Consider the following 19,130-nt stretch of genomic DNA (forward strand, 5'->3'; position numbering starts at 1 on the left):
TAACCACCGATATGTATTGTGCCTATACACGCATGACCACACTTTTTGTCTGCCCGTGCCAGCCTGGTGACACTGTACCTGCGTCTCAAAGACCGCTGGTGCCACTCTACAAAGCGTATTCATTTCCTCCTCTCAGGCAATTTACATTTCAATCTGCAATGGGCCGCCATACCACTTATCATCCATGCCCGGGGAAAAGGATTTACAAATGAAACAGGGAAATCTGCTGCCAAGTCAGAGTCTCTCCTCTCACATTAACAACTGTAACTTACGGCGGAACAGGACAGAGAATATTACCAAGTTTAGTGTCCGTCCGATTCTATGTGTTATGTTATAAACACATCGCTCACTGTCATCTTTGTGTATCCGTTAATGGATTATTCCCAGAGCAAGATGAACCGTGTCAGGTCTTTAAATGTTGCCTGCAATAAAGCAGCGGCAGGCCTTGGCTGTGGAACTACAAGTCCCAGAAAGGCAGTCAGTAGCTTTTTGCAGAGCTGCAGGTCTTCCTGGCTGCTGGGTGTAATTCTGGCTTTTTATCACTTACGTGTTGTGGATATTTTTGCCCACTTACCTGTCCCGTACAAAGTATAACCTCAGAACTGCTTTATTTGGTGTGAAGGCTCAGAAGGAAGAAGACAGAAACGCTGCGCGGGAATGTGGCAGACGGGATTTGTACGGCTTCGTGCCTTCTCCTCGTCACACTTATCACCCCCTAGAGACACATAAACATGGAGCTTTTATTATGATCAATGACAGGAGCCGTGTTGGCTGTACAAATGTCAGATATGATCTTAATGCTGGAAAGGCACTTTAGAAGTCTGATGTTAGATCATTTTACTATGTGCCATCCTTCCTAACTCCGCGCCATACAGCAGTGACGGGGGGCCTGGAGCAGTCAGTATGACTTATGTAAAGAGTAGCACACGTTGCCCAGTGTAAAGTATTGCTAATTTAGGACACTCAGTCACAACAGCCTCTCTATGCCGCTGAATTAATGTGGATCTGCTTTATAGTTCCACCTGTCATAGTAGTTTGGGAATTCGCAGTGTTCCCAGTATTATTTACAGAAATTGGAAATACTAATTGTACCAGGATCAGTTTATTGTACACTAGCGACCCACATTTTGAATTTACTCTTCTAGGCTTTTTTAAACGAGGGCTTATAAGATTTAGGGGGTCATTCCGAGTTGATCGCTCGCTAGCAGATTTTAGCAGCCCTGCAAACGCTATGTCGCTGCCCACTGGGAGTGTATTTTAGCTTAGCAGAAGTGCGAACAAATGGATCGCAGAGCGCCTGCAAAGTTTTTTTTGTGCAGTTTCAGAGTAGCTCAAAACCTACTCAGAGCTTGCGATCACTTTAGACTGTTCAGTTCCTGTTTTGACGTCACAAACCCACCCTGCGTTCGCCCAGCCACGCCTGCGTTTTCCTGGCACGCCTGCGTTTTTCCGAACACTCCCTGAAAACGGACAGTTGACACCCAGAAATGCCCACTTCATGTCAATCACTCTGCGGCCACCAGTGTGACTGAAATGCTTCGCTAGACCCTGTGCAAAACGACATCATTCGTTGTGGCCGTACGACGCGCGTGTGCATTGCATCGCATGCGTTGAACTGACGTTTTCTAGCCTGATTGCTGAGCTACGAACAAATGCAGCCAGCGATCAACTAGGAATGACCACCTTAGTTGTAGTTCCCTCCTGACGTCAGCACGAAAAGATTTTGTTTTAACGTGACAATTGAAAAGGGACATTTAAAGTTGTTCATGAGAAAAAAATCTCCACTCAGATCAACTCCAGCCTCGTTAAGTGTCTGTCTCTGTGCTTCATTTATTGTCTAAAATATTTAAATTTGAATTAAAGAGCTACTCAAACAGAGACGTGTTGATACAACGGCAGACACATTTACTATGGGAGAGTACCATGTTTATTCTCAGGCCGGTCGTGCATGCGCCTCCGATTGCCCTTTTCTCCCGTCCTCCTTTTGACTTCCATTCCTAATTTTGTATCAGTAAACAGGGCTTACATCAATTTTTCAGGTGGAACTGAATAATACCTATCAATCTCTACATAGTATACAGTAAAGTCCATAGTTGTGATAATACAGTAACTCTCGGACAGTTTTTTTTTCTTTGACTTGTTTCACTAAAATCGCCACTGCTCGGCTCCCTTTTGTCATATATTAATATTTCTAATACCTAAATCTTCCTCGACAAATGCTCCTATAGAATAGTTAAAACCATATCAAAATCTATCCACTGGTTCTCCAGATTAGCCCGAACAAACAGACAGACGCCTACCGGGGACTTTATTTTATACTATGTAGAAATTGACAATTTCTTATTTTGGTACTGTAATTAACTCGCACTAGTTTAATCTGTAAATCTACAATAAGTATGAAAGTAATGTTCCCCAGTCATGTCTCCCACCCTCCGCCTCTTCCTCCACCATTCTCTTTCATAGCTTTTCATCCAGTGTGTACATTAGTTTTAGGCACATAATAACCATTGTAAAACCATGTGCTAAGACTGATACCTATAATTCCCCATCCCCATCAGTGTAGTGCAGACAAACTTTGGTGCATTACATCATTACAGTCTTGTTTTGCCCATCTTTCATTTAAGATAAGCGCATGAAAAATTAGCATTTTGTGTAATTTGGGCGTATGCCCATCAGTGCTGTGTCTCTAAGGTGTGGTATATATTTGTGGGGTGTTGTGTAGATCTTTTAATATTTGCAATTCTGAATTTTGTTCCTATATTATGCCTGGAAAAGTGGGACTCATATGCTTATATGTTTCGGTATCATTGTGAATGGGTCCCAATACCAGTTAAAAATAAATCCAGAGTGTACCTTGCCTGGACTGAGATGTGTAATGGTGGGCAATGAATCCACATTGTACCTTGCCTAGAGTGAGGTGTGTAATGGTGGATAATGAATCCACACTGTGCCTTGTCTGGAGTGAGATTTGTAATGGTGGACAATGAATCCACGCTGCACTTTGCCTGAAGTGAGATGTGTAATGGTGGGCAATGAATCCACACTGTACCTTTCCTGGAGTGAGATGTGTAATGGTGGGCAATGAATCCACACTGCACCTTGCCTGGAGTGAGATGTGAAACGGTGGGCAATGAATCCACGCTGCACTTTGCCTGGAGTGAGATGTGTAATGGTGGGCAATGAATCCACACTGTGCCTTGCCTGGAGTGAGATGTGTGATGGTGGGCAATGAATCCACACTGTACCTTTCCTGGAGTGAGGTGTGTAATGGTGGGCAATGAATCCACACTGTACCTTGCCTGGAGTGAGATGTGTAATGGTGGTCAATGAATCCACACTGTGCCTTGCCTGGAGTGAGATGTGTAATGGTGGACAATGAATCCACACTGTGCCTTGCCTGGAGTGAGATGTGTAATGGTGGACAATGAATCCACACTGCACCTTGCCTGGAGTGAGATGTGTAACGGTGGGCAATGAATCCACACTGCACATTTCCTGGAGTGAGATGTGAAACGGTGGGCAATGAATCCACGCTGCACTTTGCCTGGAGTGAGATGTGTAATGGTGGGCAATGAATCCACACTGTACCTTTCCTGGAGTGAGATGTGTAATGGTGGGCAATGAATCCACACTGCACCTTGCCTGGAGTGAGATGTGTAATGGTGGACAATGAATCCACACTGCACCTTGCCTGGAGTGAGATGTGAAACGGTGGGCAATGAATCCACGCTGCACTTTGCCTGGAGTGAGATGTGTGATGGTGGGCAATGAATCCACACTGTACCTTTCCTGGAGTGAGGTGTGTAATGGTGGGCAATGAATCCACACTGTACCTTGCCTGGAGTGAGATGTGTAATGGTGGGCAATGAATCCACACTGCGCCTTGCCTGGAGTGAGATGTGTAACGGTGAGCAATGAATCCACACTGTTCCTTGCCTGGGTCGAGATGTGTAATGGTGGGCAATGAATCCACGCTGCACTTTGCCTGGAGTGAGATGTGTGATGGTGGGCAATGAATCCACACTGTACCTTTCCTGGAGTGAAATGTGTAATGGTGGGCAATGAAGCCACACTGTACCTTTCCTGGGGTGAGATGTGTAACGGTGGGCAATGAATCCAAACTGCACATTTCCTGGAGTGAGATGTGAAACGGTGGGCAATGAATCCACGCTGCACTTTGCCTGGAGTGAGATGTGTGATGGTGGGCAATGAATCCACACTGTACCTTGCCTGGAGTGAGATGTGTAATGGTGGGCAATGAATCCACACTGTACCTTGCCTGGAGTGAGATGTGTAATGGTGGACAATGAATCCACACTGTGCCTTGCCTGAAATGAGATGTGCAATGGTGGGCAATGAATCCACACTGTGCCTTGCCTGGAATGAGATGTGTAATGGTGGGCAATGAATCCACATTGTACCTTGCCTAGAGTGAGGTGCGTAATGGTGGATAATGAATCCACACTGTGCCTTGTCTGGAGTGAGATTTGTAATGGTGGACAATGAATCCACACTGTGCCTTGCCTGGAGTGAGATGTGTAATGGTGGACAATGAATCCACACTGTGCCTTGCCTGGAGTGAGATGTGTAATGGTGGGCAATGAATCCACACTGTGCCTTGCCTGGAGTGAGATGTGTAATGGTGGGCAATGAATCCACGCTGCACTTTGCCTGGAGTGAGATGTGTGATGGTGGGCAATGAATCCACACTGCACCTTGCCTGGAGTGAGATGTGTAATGGTGGACAATGAATCCACACTGCACCTTGCCTGGAGTGAGATGTGTAACGGCGGGCAATGAATCCACACTGCACATTTCCTGGAGTGAGATGTGTAATGGTGGACAATGAATCCACACTGCACCTTGCCTGGAGTGAGATATGTAATGGTGGATAATGAATCCACACTGCACCTTGCCTGGAGTGAGATGTGTAATGGTGGGCAATGAATCCACGCTGCACTTTGCCTGGAGTGAGATGTGTGATGGTGGGCAATGAATCCACACTGTACCTTTCCTGGAGTGAGATGTGTAATGGTGGGCAATGAATCCACACTGCACCTTGCCTGGAGTGAGATATGTAATGGTGGACAATGAATCCACACTGCACCTTGCCTGGAGTGAGATATGTAATGGTGGACAATGAATCCACACTGCACCTTGCCTGGAGTGAGATGTGTAATGGTGGACAATGAATCCACACTGCACCTTGCCTTGAATGAGATGTGAAACGGTGGGCAATGAATCCACACTGCACCTTGCCTGGAATGAGATGTGTAATGGTGGGCAATGAATCCACGCTGCACTTTGCCTGGAGTGAGATGTGTAATGGAGGGCAATGAATCCACACTGTACCTTTCCTGGAGTGAGATGTGTAATGGTGGGCAATGAATCCACACTGCACCTTGCCTGGAGTGAGATGTGTAATGGTGGACAATGAATCCACACTGCACCTTGCCTGGAGTGAGATGTGAAACGGTGGGCAATGAATCCACGCTGCACTTTGCCTGGAGTGAGATGTGTGATGGTGGGCAATGAATCCACACTGTACCTTTCCTGGAGTGAGGTGTGTAATGGTGGGCAATGAATCCACACTGTACCTTGCCTGGAGTGAGATGTGTAATGGTGGGCAATGAATCCACACTGCGCCTTGCCTGGAGTGAGATGTGTAACGGTGAGCAATGAATCCACACTGTTCCTTGCCTGGGTCGAGATGTGTAATGGTGGGCAATGAATCCACGCTGCACTTTGCCTGGAGTGAGATGTGTGATGGTGGGCAATGAATCCACACTGTACCTTTCCTGGAGTGAAATGTGTAATGGTGGGCAATGAAGCCACACTGTACCTTTCCTGGGGTGAGATGTGTAACGGTGGGCAATGAATCCACACTGCACATTTCCTGGAGTGAGATGTGAAACGGTGGGCAATGAATCCACGCTGCACTTTGCCTGGAGTGAGATGTGTGATGGTGGGCAATGAATCCACACTGTACCTTGCCTGGAGTGAGATGTGTAATGGTGGGCAGTGAATCCACACTGTGCCTTGCCTGGAGTGAGATGTGTAATGGTGGACAATGAATCCACACTGTGCCTTGCCTGAAATGAGATGTGCAATGGTGGGCAATGAATCCACACTGTGCCTTGCCTGGAATGAGATGTGTAATGGTGGGCAATGAATCCACATTGTACCTTGCCTAGAGTGAGGTGCGTAATGGTGGATAATGAATCCACACTGTGCCTTGTCTGGAGTGAGATTTGTAATGGTGGACAATGAATCCACACTGTGCCTTGCCTGGAGTGAGATGTGTAATGGTGGGCAATGAATCCACACTGTGCCTTGCCTGGAGTGAGATGTGTAATGGTGGGCAATGAATCCACACTGTGCCTTGCCTGGATCGAGATGTGTAACGGTGGGCAATGAATCCACACTGTGCCTTGCCTGGAGTGAGATGTGTGATGGTGGGCAATGAATCCACACTGCACCTTGCCTGGAGTGAGATGTGTAATGGTGGACAATGAATCCACACGGCACCTTGCCTGGAGTGAGATGTGTAACGGCGGGCAATGAATCCACACTGCACATTTCCTGGAGTGAGATGTGTAATGGTGGACAATGAATCCACACTGCACCTTGCCTGGAGTGAGATGTGTAATGGTGGACAATGAATCCACACTGCACCTTGCCTGGAGTGAGATGTGTAATGGTGGGCAATGAATCCACGCTGCACTTTGCCTGGAGTGAGATGTGTGATGGTGGGCAATGAATCCACACTGTACCTTTCCTGGAGTGAGATGTGTAATGGTGGGCAATGAATCCACACTGCACCTTGCCTGGAGTGAGATATGTAATGGTGGACAATGAATCCACACTGCACCTTGCCTGGAGTGAGATATGTAATGGTGGACAATGAATCCACACTGCACCTTGCCTGGAGTGAGATGTGTAATGGTGGACAATGAATCCACACTGCACCTTGCCTTGAGTGAGATGTGTAATGGTGGGCAATGAATCCACACTGCACCTTGCCTGGAATGAGATGTGTAATGGTGGGCAATGAATCCACGCTGCACTTTGCCTGGAGTGAGATGTGTGATGGTGGGCAATGAATCCACACTGTACCTTTCCTGGAGTGAGGTGTGTAATGGTGGGTAATGAATCCACACTGTACCTTGCCTGGAGTGAGATGTGTAATGGTGGGCAATAAATCCACACTATGCCTTGCCTGGAGTGAGATGTGTAATGGTGGACAATGAATCCACATTGTACCTTGCCTGGAATGAGATGTGTAATGGTGGACAATGAATCCACACTGTACCTTGCTTGGAGTGAGGTGTATAACGGTGGGCAATGAATCCACACTGTACCTTGCCTGGAGTGAGATGTGTAATGGTGGGCAATGAATGCACACTGTACCTTGCTTGGAGTGAGGTGTATAACGGTGGGCAATGAATCCACACTGTACCTTGCTTGGAGTGAGGTGTATAACGGTGGGCAATGAATCCACACTGTACCTTGCTTGGAGTGAGGTGTGTAACGGTGGGCAATGAATCCACACTGTACCTTGCATGAGGTGTGTAATGGTGGGCAATGAATCCACACTGTACCTTGCCTGGAGTGAGATGTGTAATGGTGGGCAATGAATCCACACTGTACCTTGCCTGGAGTGAGATGTATAATGGTGGACAATGAATCCACACTGTACCTTTCCTGGAATGAGATGTATAATGGTGGACAATTAATCCACACTGTACCTTGCCTGGAGTGAAGTGTAACTAGTCTTATGAAGCTGTGTCCTCCTGATTAGAAATAGGACACTGTGTAAATGTTAGGATATTAATGTGGACAGATGTCTGTGCTCTGCCTTGTGGTCCTTTTTGCAAACCCAGCATGGCTGCTGCAAGGAGCACAAGAGCATGTGAGACCAGGCACTCGCCTCTCTAGCTCTGTGTAGGCAGCCAGGAACCTGTTTGGCTTTTGTCAGTGTGTCATGGGTCTCTATAAGGCTGCTGAGTGCTGCTTGTTATAGGAGAGATGCATTGTCCTATATGATACAACATACCTTACTGACAACCTTCTCCTCTCCTTTCAGGCGTACAGTTTTGCCATTGGCACTTGGCCTAAGAACGGACTTCTAGACATGAACAAGGGTATGAGCCTGCAGCACATAGGGAGGCCCCACAGCGGAATAGGTGAGTACGTGTTTAAGATACAGTGATTTTCTCTATCGTCCTAGTGGATGCTGGGGTTCCTGAAAGGACCATTGGGAATAGCGGCTCCGCAGGAGACAGGGCACAAAAAGTAAAGCTTTAGGATCAGGTGGTGTGCACTGGCTCCTCCCCCTATGACCCTCCTCCAAGCCTCAGTTAGATTTTTGTGCCCGGCCGAGAAGGGTGCAATCTAGGTGGCTCTCCTAAAGAGCTGCTTAGAAAAGTTTAGCTTAGGTTTTTTATTTTACAGTGAGTCCTGCTGGCAACAGGATCACTGCAACGAGGGACTTAGGGGAGAAGAAGTGAACTCACCTGCGTGCAGGATGGATTGGCTTCTTTGGCTACTGGACATTAGCTCCAGAGGGACGATCACAGGTACAGCCTGGATGGTCACCGGAGCCTCGCCGCCGGCCCCCTTGCAGATGCTGAAACGAGAAGAAGGTCCAGAATTGGCGGCAGAAGACTCCTCAGTCTTCTTAAGGTAGCGCACAGCACTGCAGCTGTGCGCCATTTCCTCTCAGCACACTTCACACGGCAGTCACTGAGGGTGCAGGGCGCTGGGAGGGGGGCGCCCTGGGAGGCAATGAAAACCTATTTTTGGCTAAAAATACCTCACATATAGCCTCCGGGGGCTATATGGAGATATTTAACCCCTGCCAGAATCCGTTAAGAGCGGGAGACGAGGCCGCCGAAAAAGGGGCGGGGCCTATCTCCTCAGCACACAGCGCCATTTTCCCTCACAGAAAGGCTGGAGGGAAGGCTCCCAGGCTCTCCCCTGCACTGCACTACAGAAACAGGGTTAAAACAGAGAGGGGGGGCACTAATTTGGCGTTAGAAATATATAAAAAAGATGCTATAAGGGAAAACACTTATATAAGGTTGTCCCTATATAATTATAGCGTTTTTGGTGTGTGCTGGCAAACTCTCCCTCTGTCTCTCCAAAGGGCTAGTAGGTCCTGTCCTCTATCAGAGCATTCCCTGTGTGTGTGCTGTGTGTCGGTACGTGTGTGTCGACATGTATGAGGACGATGTTGGTGAGGAGGCGGAGCAATTGCCTGTAATGGTGATGTCACTCTCTAGGGAGTCGACACCGGAATGGATGGCTTATTTAGGGAATTACGTGATAATGTCAACACGCGGCAAGGTCGGTTGACGACATGAGACGGCCGACAAACAATTAGTACCGGTCCAGACGTCTCAAAAACACCGTCAGGGGTTTTAAAACGCCCGTTTACTTTAGTCGGTCGACACAGACACAGACAGGGACACTGAATCCAGTGTCGACGGTGAATAAACAAACGTATTCCTTATTAGGGCCACACGTTAAGGGCAATGAAGGAGGTGTTACATATTTCTGATACTACAAGTACCACAAAAGAGGGTATTATGTGGGATGTGAAAAAACTACCGTAGTTTTTCCTGAATCAGATAAATTAAATGAAGTGTGTGATGATGCGTGGGTTCCCCCCGATAGAAAATATGGGCGGTATACCCTTTCCCGCCAGAAGTTAGGGCGCGTTGGGAAACACCCCTTAGGGTGGATAAGGCGCTCACACGCTTATCAGAACAAGTGGCGGTACCGTCTATAGATAGGGCCGTCCTCAAGGAGCCAGCTGACAGGAGGCTGGAAAATATCATAAAAAGTATATACACACATACTGGTGTTATACTGCGACCAGCGATCGCCTCAGCCTGGATGTGCAGAGCTGGGGTGGCTTGGTCGGATTCCCTGACTAAAAATATCGATACCCTTGACAGGGACAGTATTTTATTGACTATAGAGCATTTAAGGATGCATTTCTATATATGCGAGATGCACAGAGGGATATTTGCACTCTGGCATCAAGAGTAAGTGCGATGTCCATATCTGCCAGAAGATGTTTATGGACACGACAGTGGTCAGGTGATGCAGATTCCAAACGGCACAAAGGTGTATTGCCGTATAAAGGAAGAGGAGTTATTTGGGGTCGGTCCATCGGACCTGGTGGCCACGGCAACTGCTGGAAAATCCACCGTTTTTACCCTAAGTCACATCTCTGCAGAAAAAGACACCGTCTTTTCAGCTTCAGTCCTTTCGTCCCTATAAGAGTCATATCTGCCCAGGGATAGAGGAAAGGGAAGAAGACTGCAGCAGGCAGCCCATTCCCAGGAACAGAAGCGTTCCACCGCTTCTGACAAGCTCTCAGCATGACGCTGAGACCGTACAGGACCCCTGGATCCTACAAGTAGTATCCCAGGGGTACAGATTGGAATGTCGAGACGTTTCCCCTGCGCAGGCTCCTGAAGTCTGCTTTACCAAGGTCTCCCTCCGACAAGGAGGCAGTATGGGAAACAATTCACGAGCTGTATTCCCAGCAGGTGATAATTAAATTACCCCTCCTACAACAAGAAAAGGGGTATTATTCCACACTATATTGTGGTACTGAAGCCAGAAGGCTAGGTGAGACCTATTCTAAATCTAAAAAAATTTGAACACTTACAAAGGTTCAAATCAAGATGGAGTCACTCAGAGCAGTGATAACGAACCGGGAAGAAGGGGACTATATGGTGTCCCGAGACATCAGGGATGCTTACCTCCATGTCCCAAATTTGCCCTTATCACTAAGGGTACCTCAGGTTCGTGGTACAGAACTGTCACTATCAGTTTCAGACGCTGCCGTTTGGATTGTCCACGGCACCCCGGGTCTTTACCAAGGTAATGGCCGAAATGATGGTTCTTCTTCAAAGAAAAGGCGTCTTAATTATCCCTTACTTGGACGATCTCCTGATAAGGGCAAAGTCCAGGGAACAGTTGGAGGTCGGAGTAGCACTATCTCGGATACTGTTACAACAGCAGGGGTGGATTCTAAATATTCCAAAATCGCAGCTGATCCCGACAACAAGTCTCCTGTGCTTAGGGATGATTCTGGACACAGTCCAGAAAAAGGTGTTTCTCCCGGAAGAGAAAGCCAGGGAGTTATCCGAGCTAGTCAGGAACCTCCTAAAATCAGTGCATCATTGCACAAGGGCCATGGTAAAAAAATGGTGACTTCCTTCGAAGCAATTCCAGTCGGCAGATTTCATGCAAGAACTTTTCAGTGGGATCTGCTGGACAAATGGTCCGGATCGCATCTTCAGATGCATCAGCGGATAACCCTATATCCAAGGACAAGGGTGTCTCTCCTGTGGTGGTTACAGAGTGCTCATCTTCTAGAGGGCCGCAGATTCGGCATTCAGTTTTGGATGTTGGTGACCACGGAGGCCAGCCCGAGAGGCTGGGGAGCAGTCACGCAAGGAAAAAATTTCCAGGGAGTGTGATCAAGTCTGGAGACTTTTCTCCACATAAATATAGCTAAGGGTAAATTTATAATGCTCTAAGCTTAGCAAGACCTCTGCTTCAAGGTCAGCCGGTATTGATCCAGTGGGATAAAACATCACGGCAGTCGCCCACGTAAATAGACAGGGCGGCACAAGAAGCAGGAGGGCAGTGGCAAAAACTGCAAGGACTTTTCGCTGGGCGGAAAATCATGTGATAGCACTGTCAGCAGTGTTTCATTCCGGGAATGGAAACTGGGAAGCAGACTTCCTCAGTAGGCACGACCTCCACCCGGCAGAGTGGGAACTTCATGGGGAAGTTTTCCACATGATTGTAAACCGTTGGGAATTACCAAAGGTGGACATGATGGCGTCCCGTCTGAACAAAAAACGGGACAGGTATTGCGCCAGGTTAAGAGACCCTCAGGCAATAGCTGTGGACGTTCTGGTAACACCGTGGGTGTACCAGTCGGTGTATGTGTTCCATCCTCTGCTTTTCATACCTAAGGTACTGAGAATTATAAGACGTAGAGGAGTAAGAACTATACTCATGGCTCCGGATTGGCCAAGAAGGACTTGGTACCCGGAACTTCAAGAGATGCTCACAGAGGACTTATGGCCTCTGCCGCTAAGAAGGGACTTGTTTCTGCAAGTACCATGTCTGTTCCAAGACTTACCGCAGCTGCGTTTGACGGCATGGCGGTGGAACGCCGGATCCTAAGGGAAAAGGCATTCAGGAAGAGGTCATTCCTACCCTGGTCAAAGCCAGAAAGGAGGTGACCGCACAACATTATCACCACATGTGGCGAAAATATGTTGCGTGGTGTGAGGCCAGGAAGGCCCCACGAAGAAATTTCAACTCGGTCGATTCCTGCATTTCCTGCAAACAGGAGTGTCTATGGGCCTCAAATTGGGGTCCATTAAGGTTCAAATTTCGGCCCTGTCGATTTTTCTTCCAGAAAGAATTGGCTTCAGTTCCTGAAGTCCAGAAGTTTGTCAAGGGAGTATTGCATATACAACCCCCTTTTGTGCTTCCAGTGGCACTGTGGGATCTCAACGTAGTTCTGGGATTCCTCAAAACACATTGGTTTAAAACCAGTCAAATCTGTGGATTTGAAGCATCTCACATGAAAAGTGAACATGCTCTTGGACCTGGCCTGGACCAGGCGAGTGTCAAATTGGTGGTTTTTTTCTCAAAAAAGCCCATATCTGTTTGTCCATTCGGACAGGGCAGAGCTGCGGACTCGTCCCCAGTTCTCTCCCTAAGGTGGTGTCAGTGTTTCACCTGAACCAGCTTATTGTGGTGTCTTGCGCCTACTAGGGACTTGGAGGACTCCAAGTTGCTAGATGTGGTCAGGGCCCTGAAAATATAGGTTCCAGGACGGCTGGAGTCAGGAAAACTGACTTGCTGTTATCCTGTATGCACCCAACAAACTGGGTGCTCTTGCTTCTAAGCAGACTTTTGCTAGTTGGATGTGTAATACAATTCAGCTTGCACATTCTGTGGCAGGCCTGCCACAGCCAAAATATGTAAATGCCCATTCCACAAGGAAGGTGGGCTCATCTTGGGCGGCTGCCCGAGGGGTCTCGGCTTTACAACTTTGCCGAGCGGCTATTTAGTCAGGGGCAAACACGTTTGTAAAATCCTACAAATTTGATACCCTGGCTAAGGAGGACCTGGAGTTCTCTCATTCGGTGCTGCAGAGTCATCCGCACTCTCCCGCCCGTTTGGGAGCTTTGGTATAATCCCCATGGTCCTTTCAGGAACCCCAGCATCCACTAGGACGATAGAGAAAATAAGAATTTACTTACCGATAATTCTATTTCTCGGAGTCCGTAGTGGATGCTGGGCGCCCATCCCAAGTGCGGATTATCTGCATTACTTGTACATAGTTACAAAAATCGGGTTATTATTTGTTGTGAGCCATCTTTTCAGAGGCTCCGCTGTTATCATACTGTTAACTGGGTTCAGATCACAGGTTGTACAGTGTGATTGGTGTGGCTGGTATGAGTCTTACCCGGGATTCATAAATCCTTCCTTATTGTGTACGCTCGTCCGGGCACAGTATCCTAACTGAGGCTTGGAGGAGGGTCATAGGGGGAGGAGCCAGTGCACACCACCTGATCCTAAAGCTTTACTTTTTGTGCCCTGTCTCCTGCGGAGCCGCTATTCCCCATGGTCCTTTCAGGAACCCCAGCATCCACTACGGACTCCGAGAAATAGAATTATCGGTAAGTAAATTCTTATTATAAGACACCTGGGGGCAGCTTATAGAACAGTCTCTGCTGGATGAAGACGCACAGCCAACGCCTGATTTATACTGGAGTGTGTAGATGACCCTGCTAGCCACATGAGTGTATGCACCCTCTCTCTGTACTAGAGCATAGACATGGGTGCTGACATGCAGAGAGGCAAAAAATATGAACAGGCGCAGAAATATAAATGTCTGATTAGAGTTCATCTCCTACCACCTAATTGCAGCCCTTCCATTACATAACCTTATCCCAGTTTTCTCCTTAAATACTGCTTGCTTTATCATGGTGTAATCATGTTAGTAGAACTTAAGTTCTGCAAAGTTCTGGTGTACTCTACATGTATCATGCTCCCGGGTGCTCTCATTGAATGTACCGGATGAGCAGTACAGTACATTCCCCTAAACATGACTTTGCATCTCCCACCTATGTAAATGTAATAGTCTGCGAGTTGCGGCAAGCGCTGAGGTTTCGACAATTTAGCGTTCTATTATATTTGGCCCGTGGACTGAAACCCCCCCCCCTTATCTCAGCTGTGCATATTTTGAAACCTACCTCAATGCTGTGTATAAATGATGCTAGTTAAATATGGTGCGTTTATGTTACGGAAGTGATCTATTTGGTGTTGTGCGCAGTATATGAATCACCTCATGTTTGCAAACCTTAAATATGCAGAGACTGAGTTCGTGGTTAATGACCATCCATCTGCGCTGTCTGCGTCCCATTACCAGGGAAAGGGTTAATTTTGTTCTCAGCCTCTAACCGCAAAACTCTCAAATCAATACACGTTAAGGAGATGAATTATTTAAATCTCAGCAGCATTTAATTAGTGAGACTGTTCTGAGGGATGGCTCTCCGAGCGCTATTGACAGGACTTGCATTAAAATTTGGTTTGGGCTTTGAGTGGGCATTCATTTAACTGGCGTGTGGGGACAGCCCTGGAGGAGCCCGGTACTGAAAGGAGTTAGATTACCAGCAAGAAGTGCAACCCTAGACATCATTTCACTGCACTTCCTGCATGCGTTACTCTGTGAGTCAGACGGATCCGGATCCGTCGCTCCTTGTATCCTGTGTTATGTAAATAACGCTCATCGTTTTCTGACTTTTGTAAATTTGTTTCACTTTTTCTCATGGTGCATATATGGTAGGCCAGTGACAACAGAATGTTATTGGTTGCTGTTGGTTACACTGCAATCTGCACCAATGTTCTATAATAGTGCGAGCTTGAGTATCCATTTAGACAAGTGTGTAACTGCTGTTCTTGTCTCGGTGTCGTCACTACTCTGTAGTACATCGCCCGCTGGACATAATTACTGTCTCATTTCTTTTGCGTTACTGAAATACATATATTGCAGCTTTATAATTTACACCAAGCTCATCCCCTTTGTATAGCTGACATTGGGGGGTCATTCCGAGTTGATCGCTAGCTGCTTTCGTTCGCAGCGCAGCGATCAGTCAAAAAAGCGGCACTTCTGCGCATGCGTAAGCGGCGCAATGCGCACGCGCGACGTACTTTCACAACAGCCGATGCAGTTTCACACAAGGTCTAGCGACGCTTTTCAATCGCACTGCTGGCCGCAGAGTGATTGACAGGAAGTGGGTGTTTCTGGGAGGTAACTGACCGTTTTCAGGGAGTGAGTGAAAAAACACAGGCGTGCCAGATAAAAACGAAGGCGTGACTGGTAAAACGTAGGCGTGGCAGGCCGAACGCAGGGCGTGTTTGTGACGTCAAAACAGGAACTAAATAGATTGCAGTGATCGCAAGCTAGGAGTAGGTCTGGAGCTACTCTGAAACTGCACAAAATTATTTTGTAGCTGCTGTGCGATTCTTTCGTTCGCACTTCTGCTAAGCTAAGATACACTCCCAGAGGGCGGCGGCTTAGCGTTTGCACGGCTGCTAAAAGCAGCTAGCGAGCGAACAATGAGGGCCATAGTGTTAGTGTACATCATAATAATTTGCTGAGGGCAGTGAAGGGCTGGTGCATTGTTTGTACGCAGCCGAATATGGCGTGTGTTTATACTGCGCTCGCGCCGGAGTTGACTGGACGCAATAACAAGCGATACAGAGTTCTACGCAACTCATTGCAATTGCCCTTGCGCCGGAATGCGCAAGCCCTGAAGCGCCCGCTTTTGCTGCCCGTGCACAGTGTAATACCGCTGGTGGTTTAGTCCACAATTGCCGCACCATTGGAATTTGCACCAGCCCCATGATTAACGTGGCTTCTGTGGCTGCGGCTTTGTGTATGGAAACGTGGTTGCTTTCACTGACACATCCGCGACCGTCCCATAACTCGCACATGAGACTGCCTTCCCCTCCTAGTCACCGCCCAGAACCGCCAGTGGTATTTCCTCAACATTTCTGATACCAGCGTGTCTGTATGCAACAGCGCATGTGTGCGTACACTCGGGAGAACACAGATGCCATATAGGTTTTCAGAATATTTCATGCATGTGCAGTAGCACATAATCGCTCTTGTGCGCAAACATCAGCAATGCGTGCAGTTACCGTCCACCTCTGATTCAGGCCATATAGGCTGAGTTTAGCACAGGGGTATCAAGAGCATGTCAGTGGAATTGTGGGAAATGCAGAGCCGCGCTACATGTAACTACGACTTATTTGACGGATCCCTTGCAAACAAGGATACTGCTGACGCGAGTGTGCACCGCGGCACAGTGTCATAAATAGAAACAGTGCTCTATATGGAGAAATATCCGCATTTAGTAATGCGCAGTGTGGGTGTAATTACAGCTGACCTGCGTTATACGCTGCAGCAGCCCCAGAATTACCAGTGTAAGGGAGCATGTGCATTTTGACTTTTACTCCCTGTGATTGTGCATATATATATATATATATATATATACTGCATCTTTCTCTTTCCCTATGTGTGTGTATGTATGTATATATATATATATATATATATATATACTGCATCTTTCTCTTTCCCTATGTGTGTGTATATATATATATATATATCTCCATTATTTGATAAAAAATTATTTATATATATATATATATATATTTAAAAGGATGAAGTGCTCCCTTACTTACACTTTATAGCAAAGTTGCACTGAGGAGTTATAGGGAAGTTGGACAGTGTATTTCACTTTCTGTGTTTATAAATAAAGCTGTTTTGTTTAAGCGTCCCACAATGCACCAGGTTTTGTTATGCTAATCACAGGTGGCGCACAGTCTGAGCGACACCCTCATTGCTGATTGCGTCATTCCCGGTTTTACCTCTCCACGCTATCGCCAGCAACGAAAACGTTTTGTGTCTATTATTTGTCTAGTAATATATGGAGGGTGGGAAAATATTCCTACCAAGTTTCTTTTCCACAGTTCTTTGGTTTGTTTTCAAGAAATTGTTATCATTAGCGTCTACTCACCTCGCTATGGGTTTTGTAAACATTCAGGGAAAATTGTCTCCTGTGTTTTACTCTACTATCCATAACTAATGCATGCAACATGTATCTGTAAATAAAAATAAATGATTCACAATTGCAGTGGAAGTGGAGGCTCAAAACTACCAGGTCCTCCCGTGCGATTGCTTTCACTGTCACCTTAGTATTGCAATAACAAGAATTCTGATAAATAAGTCCGCCTAAATGAATAGATCAATAATTGGGTAGCTATACAGCCTGGGTTGGTTACCAGTATAAGAGATCAGAATCGGCTTTATTGGCCAGGTATACTAGGAATTTGTCTTCGGTTTGCTATACAACAGCCAAGTAGGTAACAGATAAGCAGGTGGTGTGTGTGTGTGTGGGGGGCGCAAGTAAAGTCACACAGATAGGTATACCGTAGGGACACAAGTGAGTTACATGTATGTCTAGTCAGTCACTGTTCAGGAGTTCAGCAGGCGGACCGCTTGGGGAAAGAAACTTTTGAGGCTTCTGGTGGACCTGGCGGGGACGGCCCTGTAACGCCTGCCTGAAGGAAGCAAGTTAAACATGCTGTAGTCGGGGTGTAGCTGGTCTTTTACTATCTTCGTTGCCCGCTTTTTAGCTCTGGACAGGTACAGGTCCTGGACTGAGGGAAGGTCGGCCCGATGATCTTCTCTGCGGTTCTGACCACCTTTTTGGAGCCTGCATCTGTCCCTCGCGCTGGCGGAGCTGTACCATACCGGTATCGAGGAGCACAGTACCGACTCCACAATCGCGGAGTAGAAGAGGAGCAGAAGCTTCTGTGGGATGTTGAACTTCCTTAGTTGCCTGAGGAAGAACAACCTCTGCTGCGCTTTCCCAACAGTGGCGTCAGCGTTGGACCCCCATTTAAGGTCCTGGGAGATTGTGGTCCCCAGAAACTTGAAGGAGTCCACTAGCGATACCACACTGTCAGCAATCGTTAGCGGAGGTGCACTAGATGACTTCTTCCTGAAGTCCACTATCATCTCGACAGTTTTGAGGGGGTTGAGCTCAAGGTTGTTGTGGTGCACCACTGGGCCAACCGATCTACTTCCCATCTATAGGCTGATTCGTCCTCAGATGAGGCAGATGACGGTGGTGCCGTTGGCGAATTTGATGATCATTACTGATTGCGCCTCCGAGGTGCAGTCATTTGTGTACAGGGAGAAGAGCAGGGATGAGAGGACACTGCCCTGAGGGGCCCCTGTACTAAGGGACCACGCTTGAGAGGTGAATTCCCCCTCTTTCACCACCTGTGTCCTATCTGTCAGGAAGTCTACTATCCAGGAACAGGTAGCTTCTGGAACCCCTAGGCGAAGTAATTTGGGGTGGAGGATGCTGTGGACGATTGTATTGAAGGCCGAGCTGAAATCGACAAACAGGACCCTCGCGTAGGTACCGGTAATGTCTAGGTGCTGTAGAATGTAGTGCAGGCCCAGGTTGACTGCATCCTCGACACACCAATTCGATCAATAGGCGAACTGCAGGGGGTCCAGTTGGCAGCCAGTCACAGTTTTCAGGTGATTCAAAACCAGACGCTCGAACGTTTTCATGACCACAGACATCAGTGCTATCGGCCTGTAGTCGTTCAGGTTTGTGATAGAGGGTTTCTTGGGGACCGGGATGATAGTAGACATTTTAAGGCAGGAAGGGACTTTCTGTAGCTCCAGCGATTTGTTGAAGATCTTGGTGAATATGGGGGCGAGCTGACCCGCACATGCTCTTAGGGCAGATGGTAACACTCCGTCAGGACCTAGAGCTTTCCTGGGTTTGGCCCTTTTGAACAATGAGTCCACCTCTTCTTGGGCGACTTGCCGTGCCTGGGGTTGGCCGTCGGTTTTCGGGGCATCGTAGAGGTGATTGTTTGGGTTGCAGGGGACTTCTTTTGCGAACCTGCAATAAAAGTGGTTCAGTTCGTCTGCTAGGTCTTGGTGCATGGTGGTGGACTTCGATGTTTTCCTATAGTTGGTTATGGAT

At 47.4% G+C, this 19,130-nt stretch overlaps 1 protein-coding gene across 3 annotated transcripts in view; it reads left to right on the forward strand.

The window, feature by feature from the left end:
* ERI3 (ERI1 exoribonuclease family member 3) overlaps positions 1-19,130 on the forward strand; it is a 475,972-nt gene that overhangs the window by 322,199 nt on the left and 134,643 nt on the right. For all 3 annotated transcript variants that reach the window (XM_063939468.1, XM_063939466.1, XM_063939467.1), the window contains exon 7: positions 8,087-8,186. In XM_063939468.1, the coding sequence (XP_063795538.1) occupies positions 8,087-8,186 (100 nt within the window). The remainder of the gene's footprint in view (positions 1-8,086; positions 8,187-19,130) is intronic.

The sequence above is a fragment of the Pseudophryne corroboree genome, chromosome 9 (genome assembly GCF_028390025.1).
Source record: "Pseudophryne corroboree isolate aPseCor3 chromosome 9, aPseCor3.hap2, whole genome shotgun sequence".
Classification (NCBI taxonomy): Eukaryota; Metazoa; Chordata; class Amphibia; order Anura; family Myobatrachidae; genus Pseudophryne; species Pseudophryne corroboree.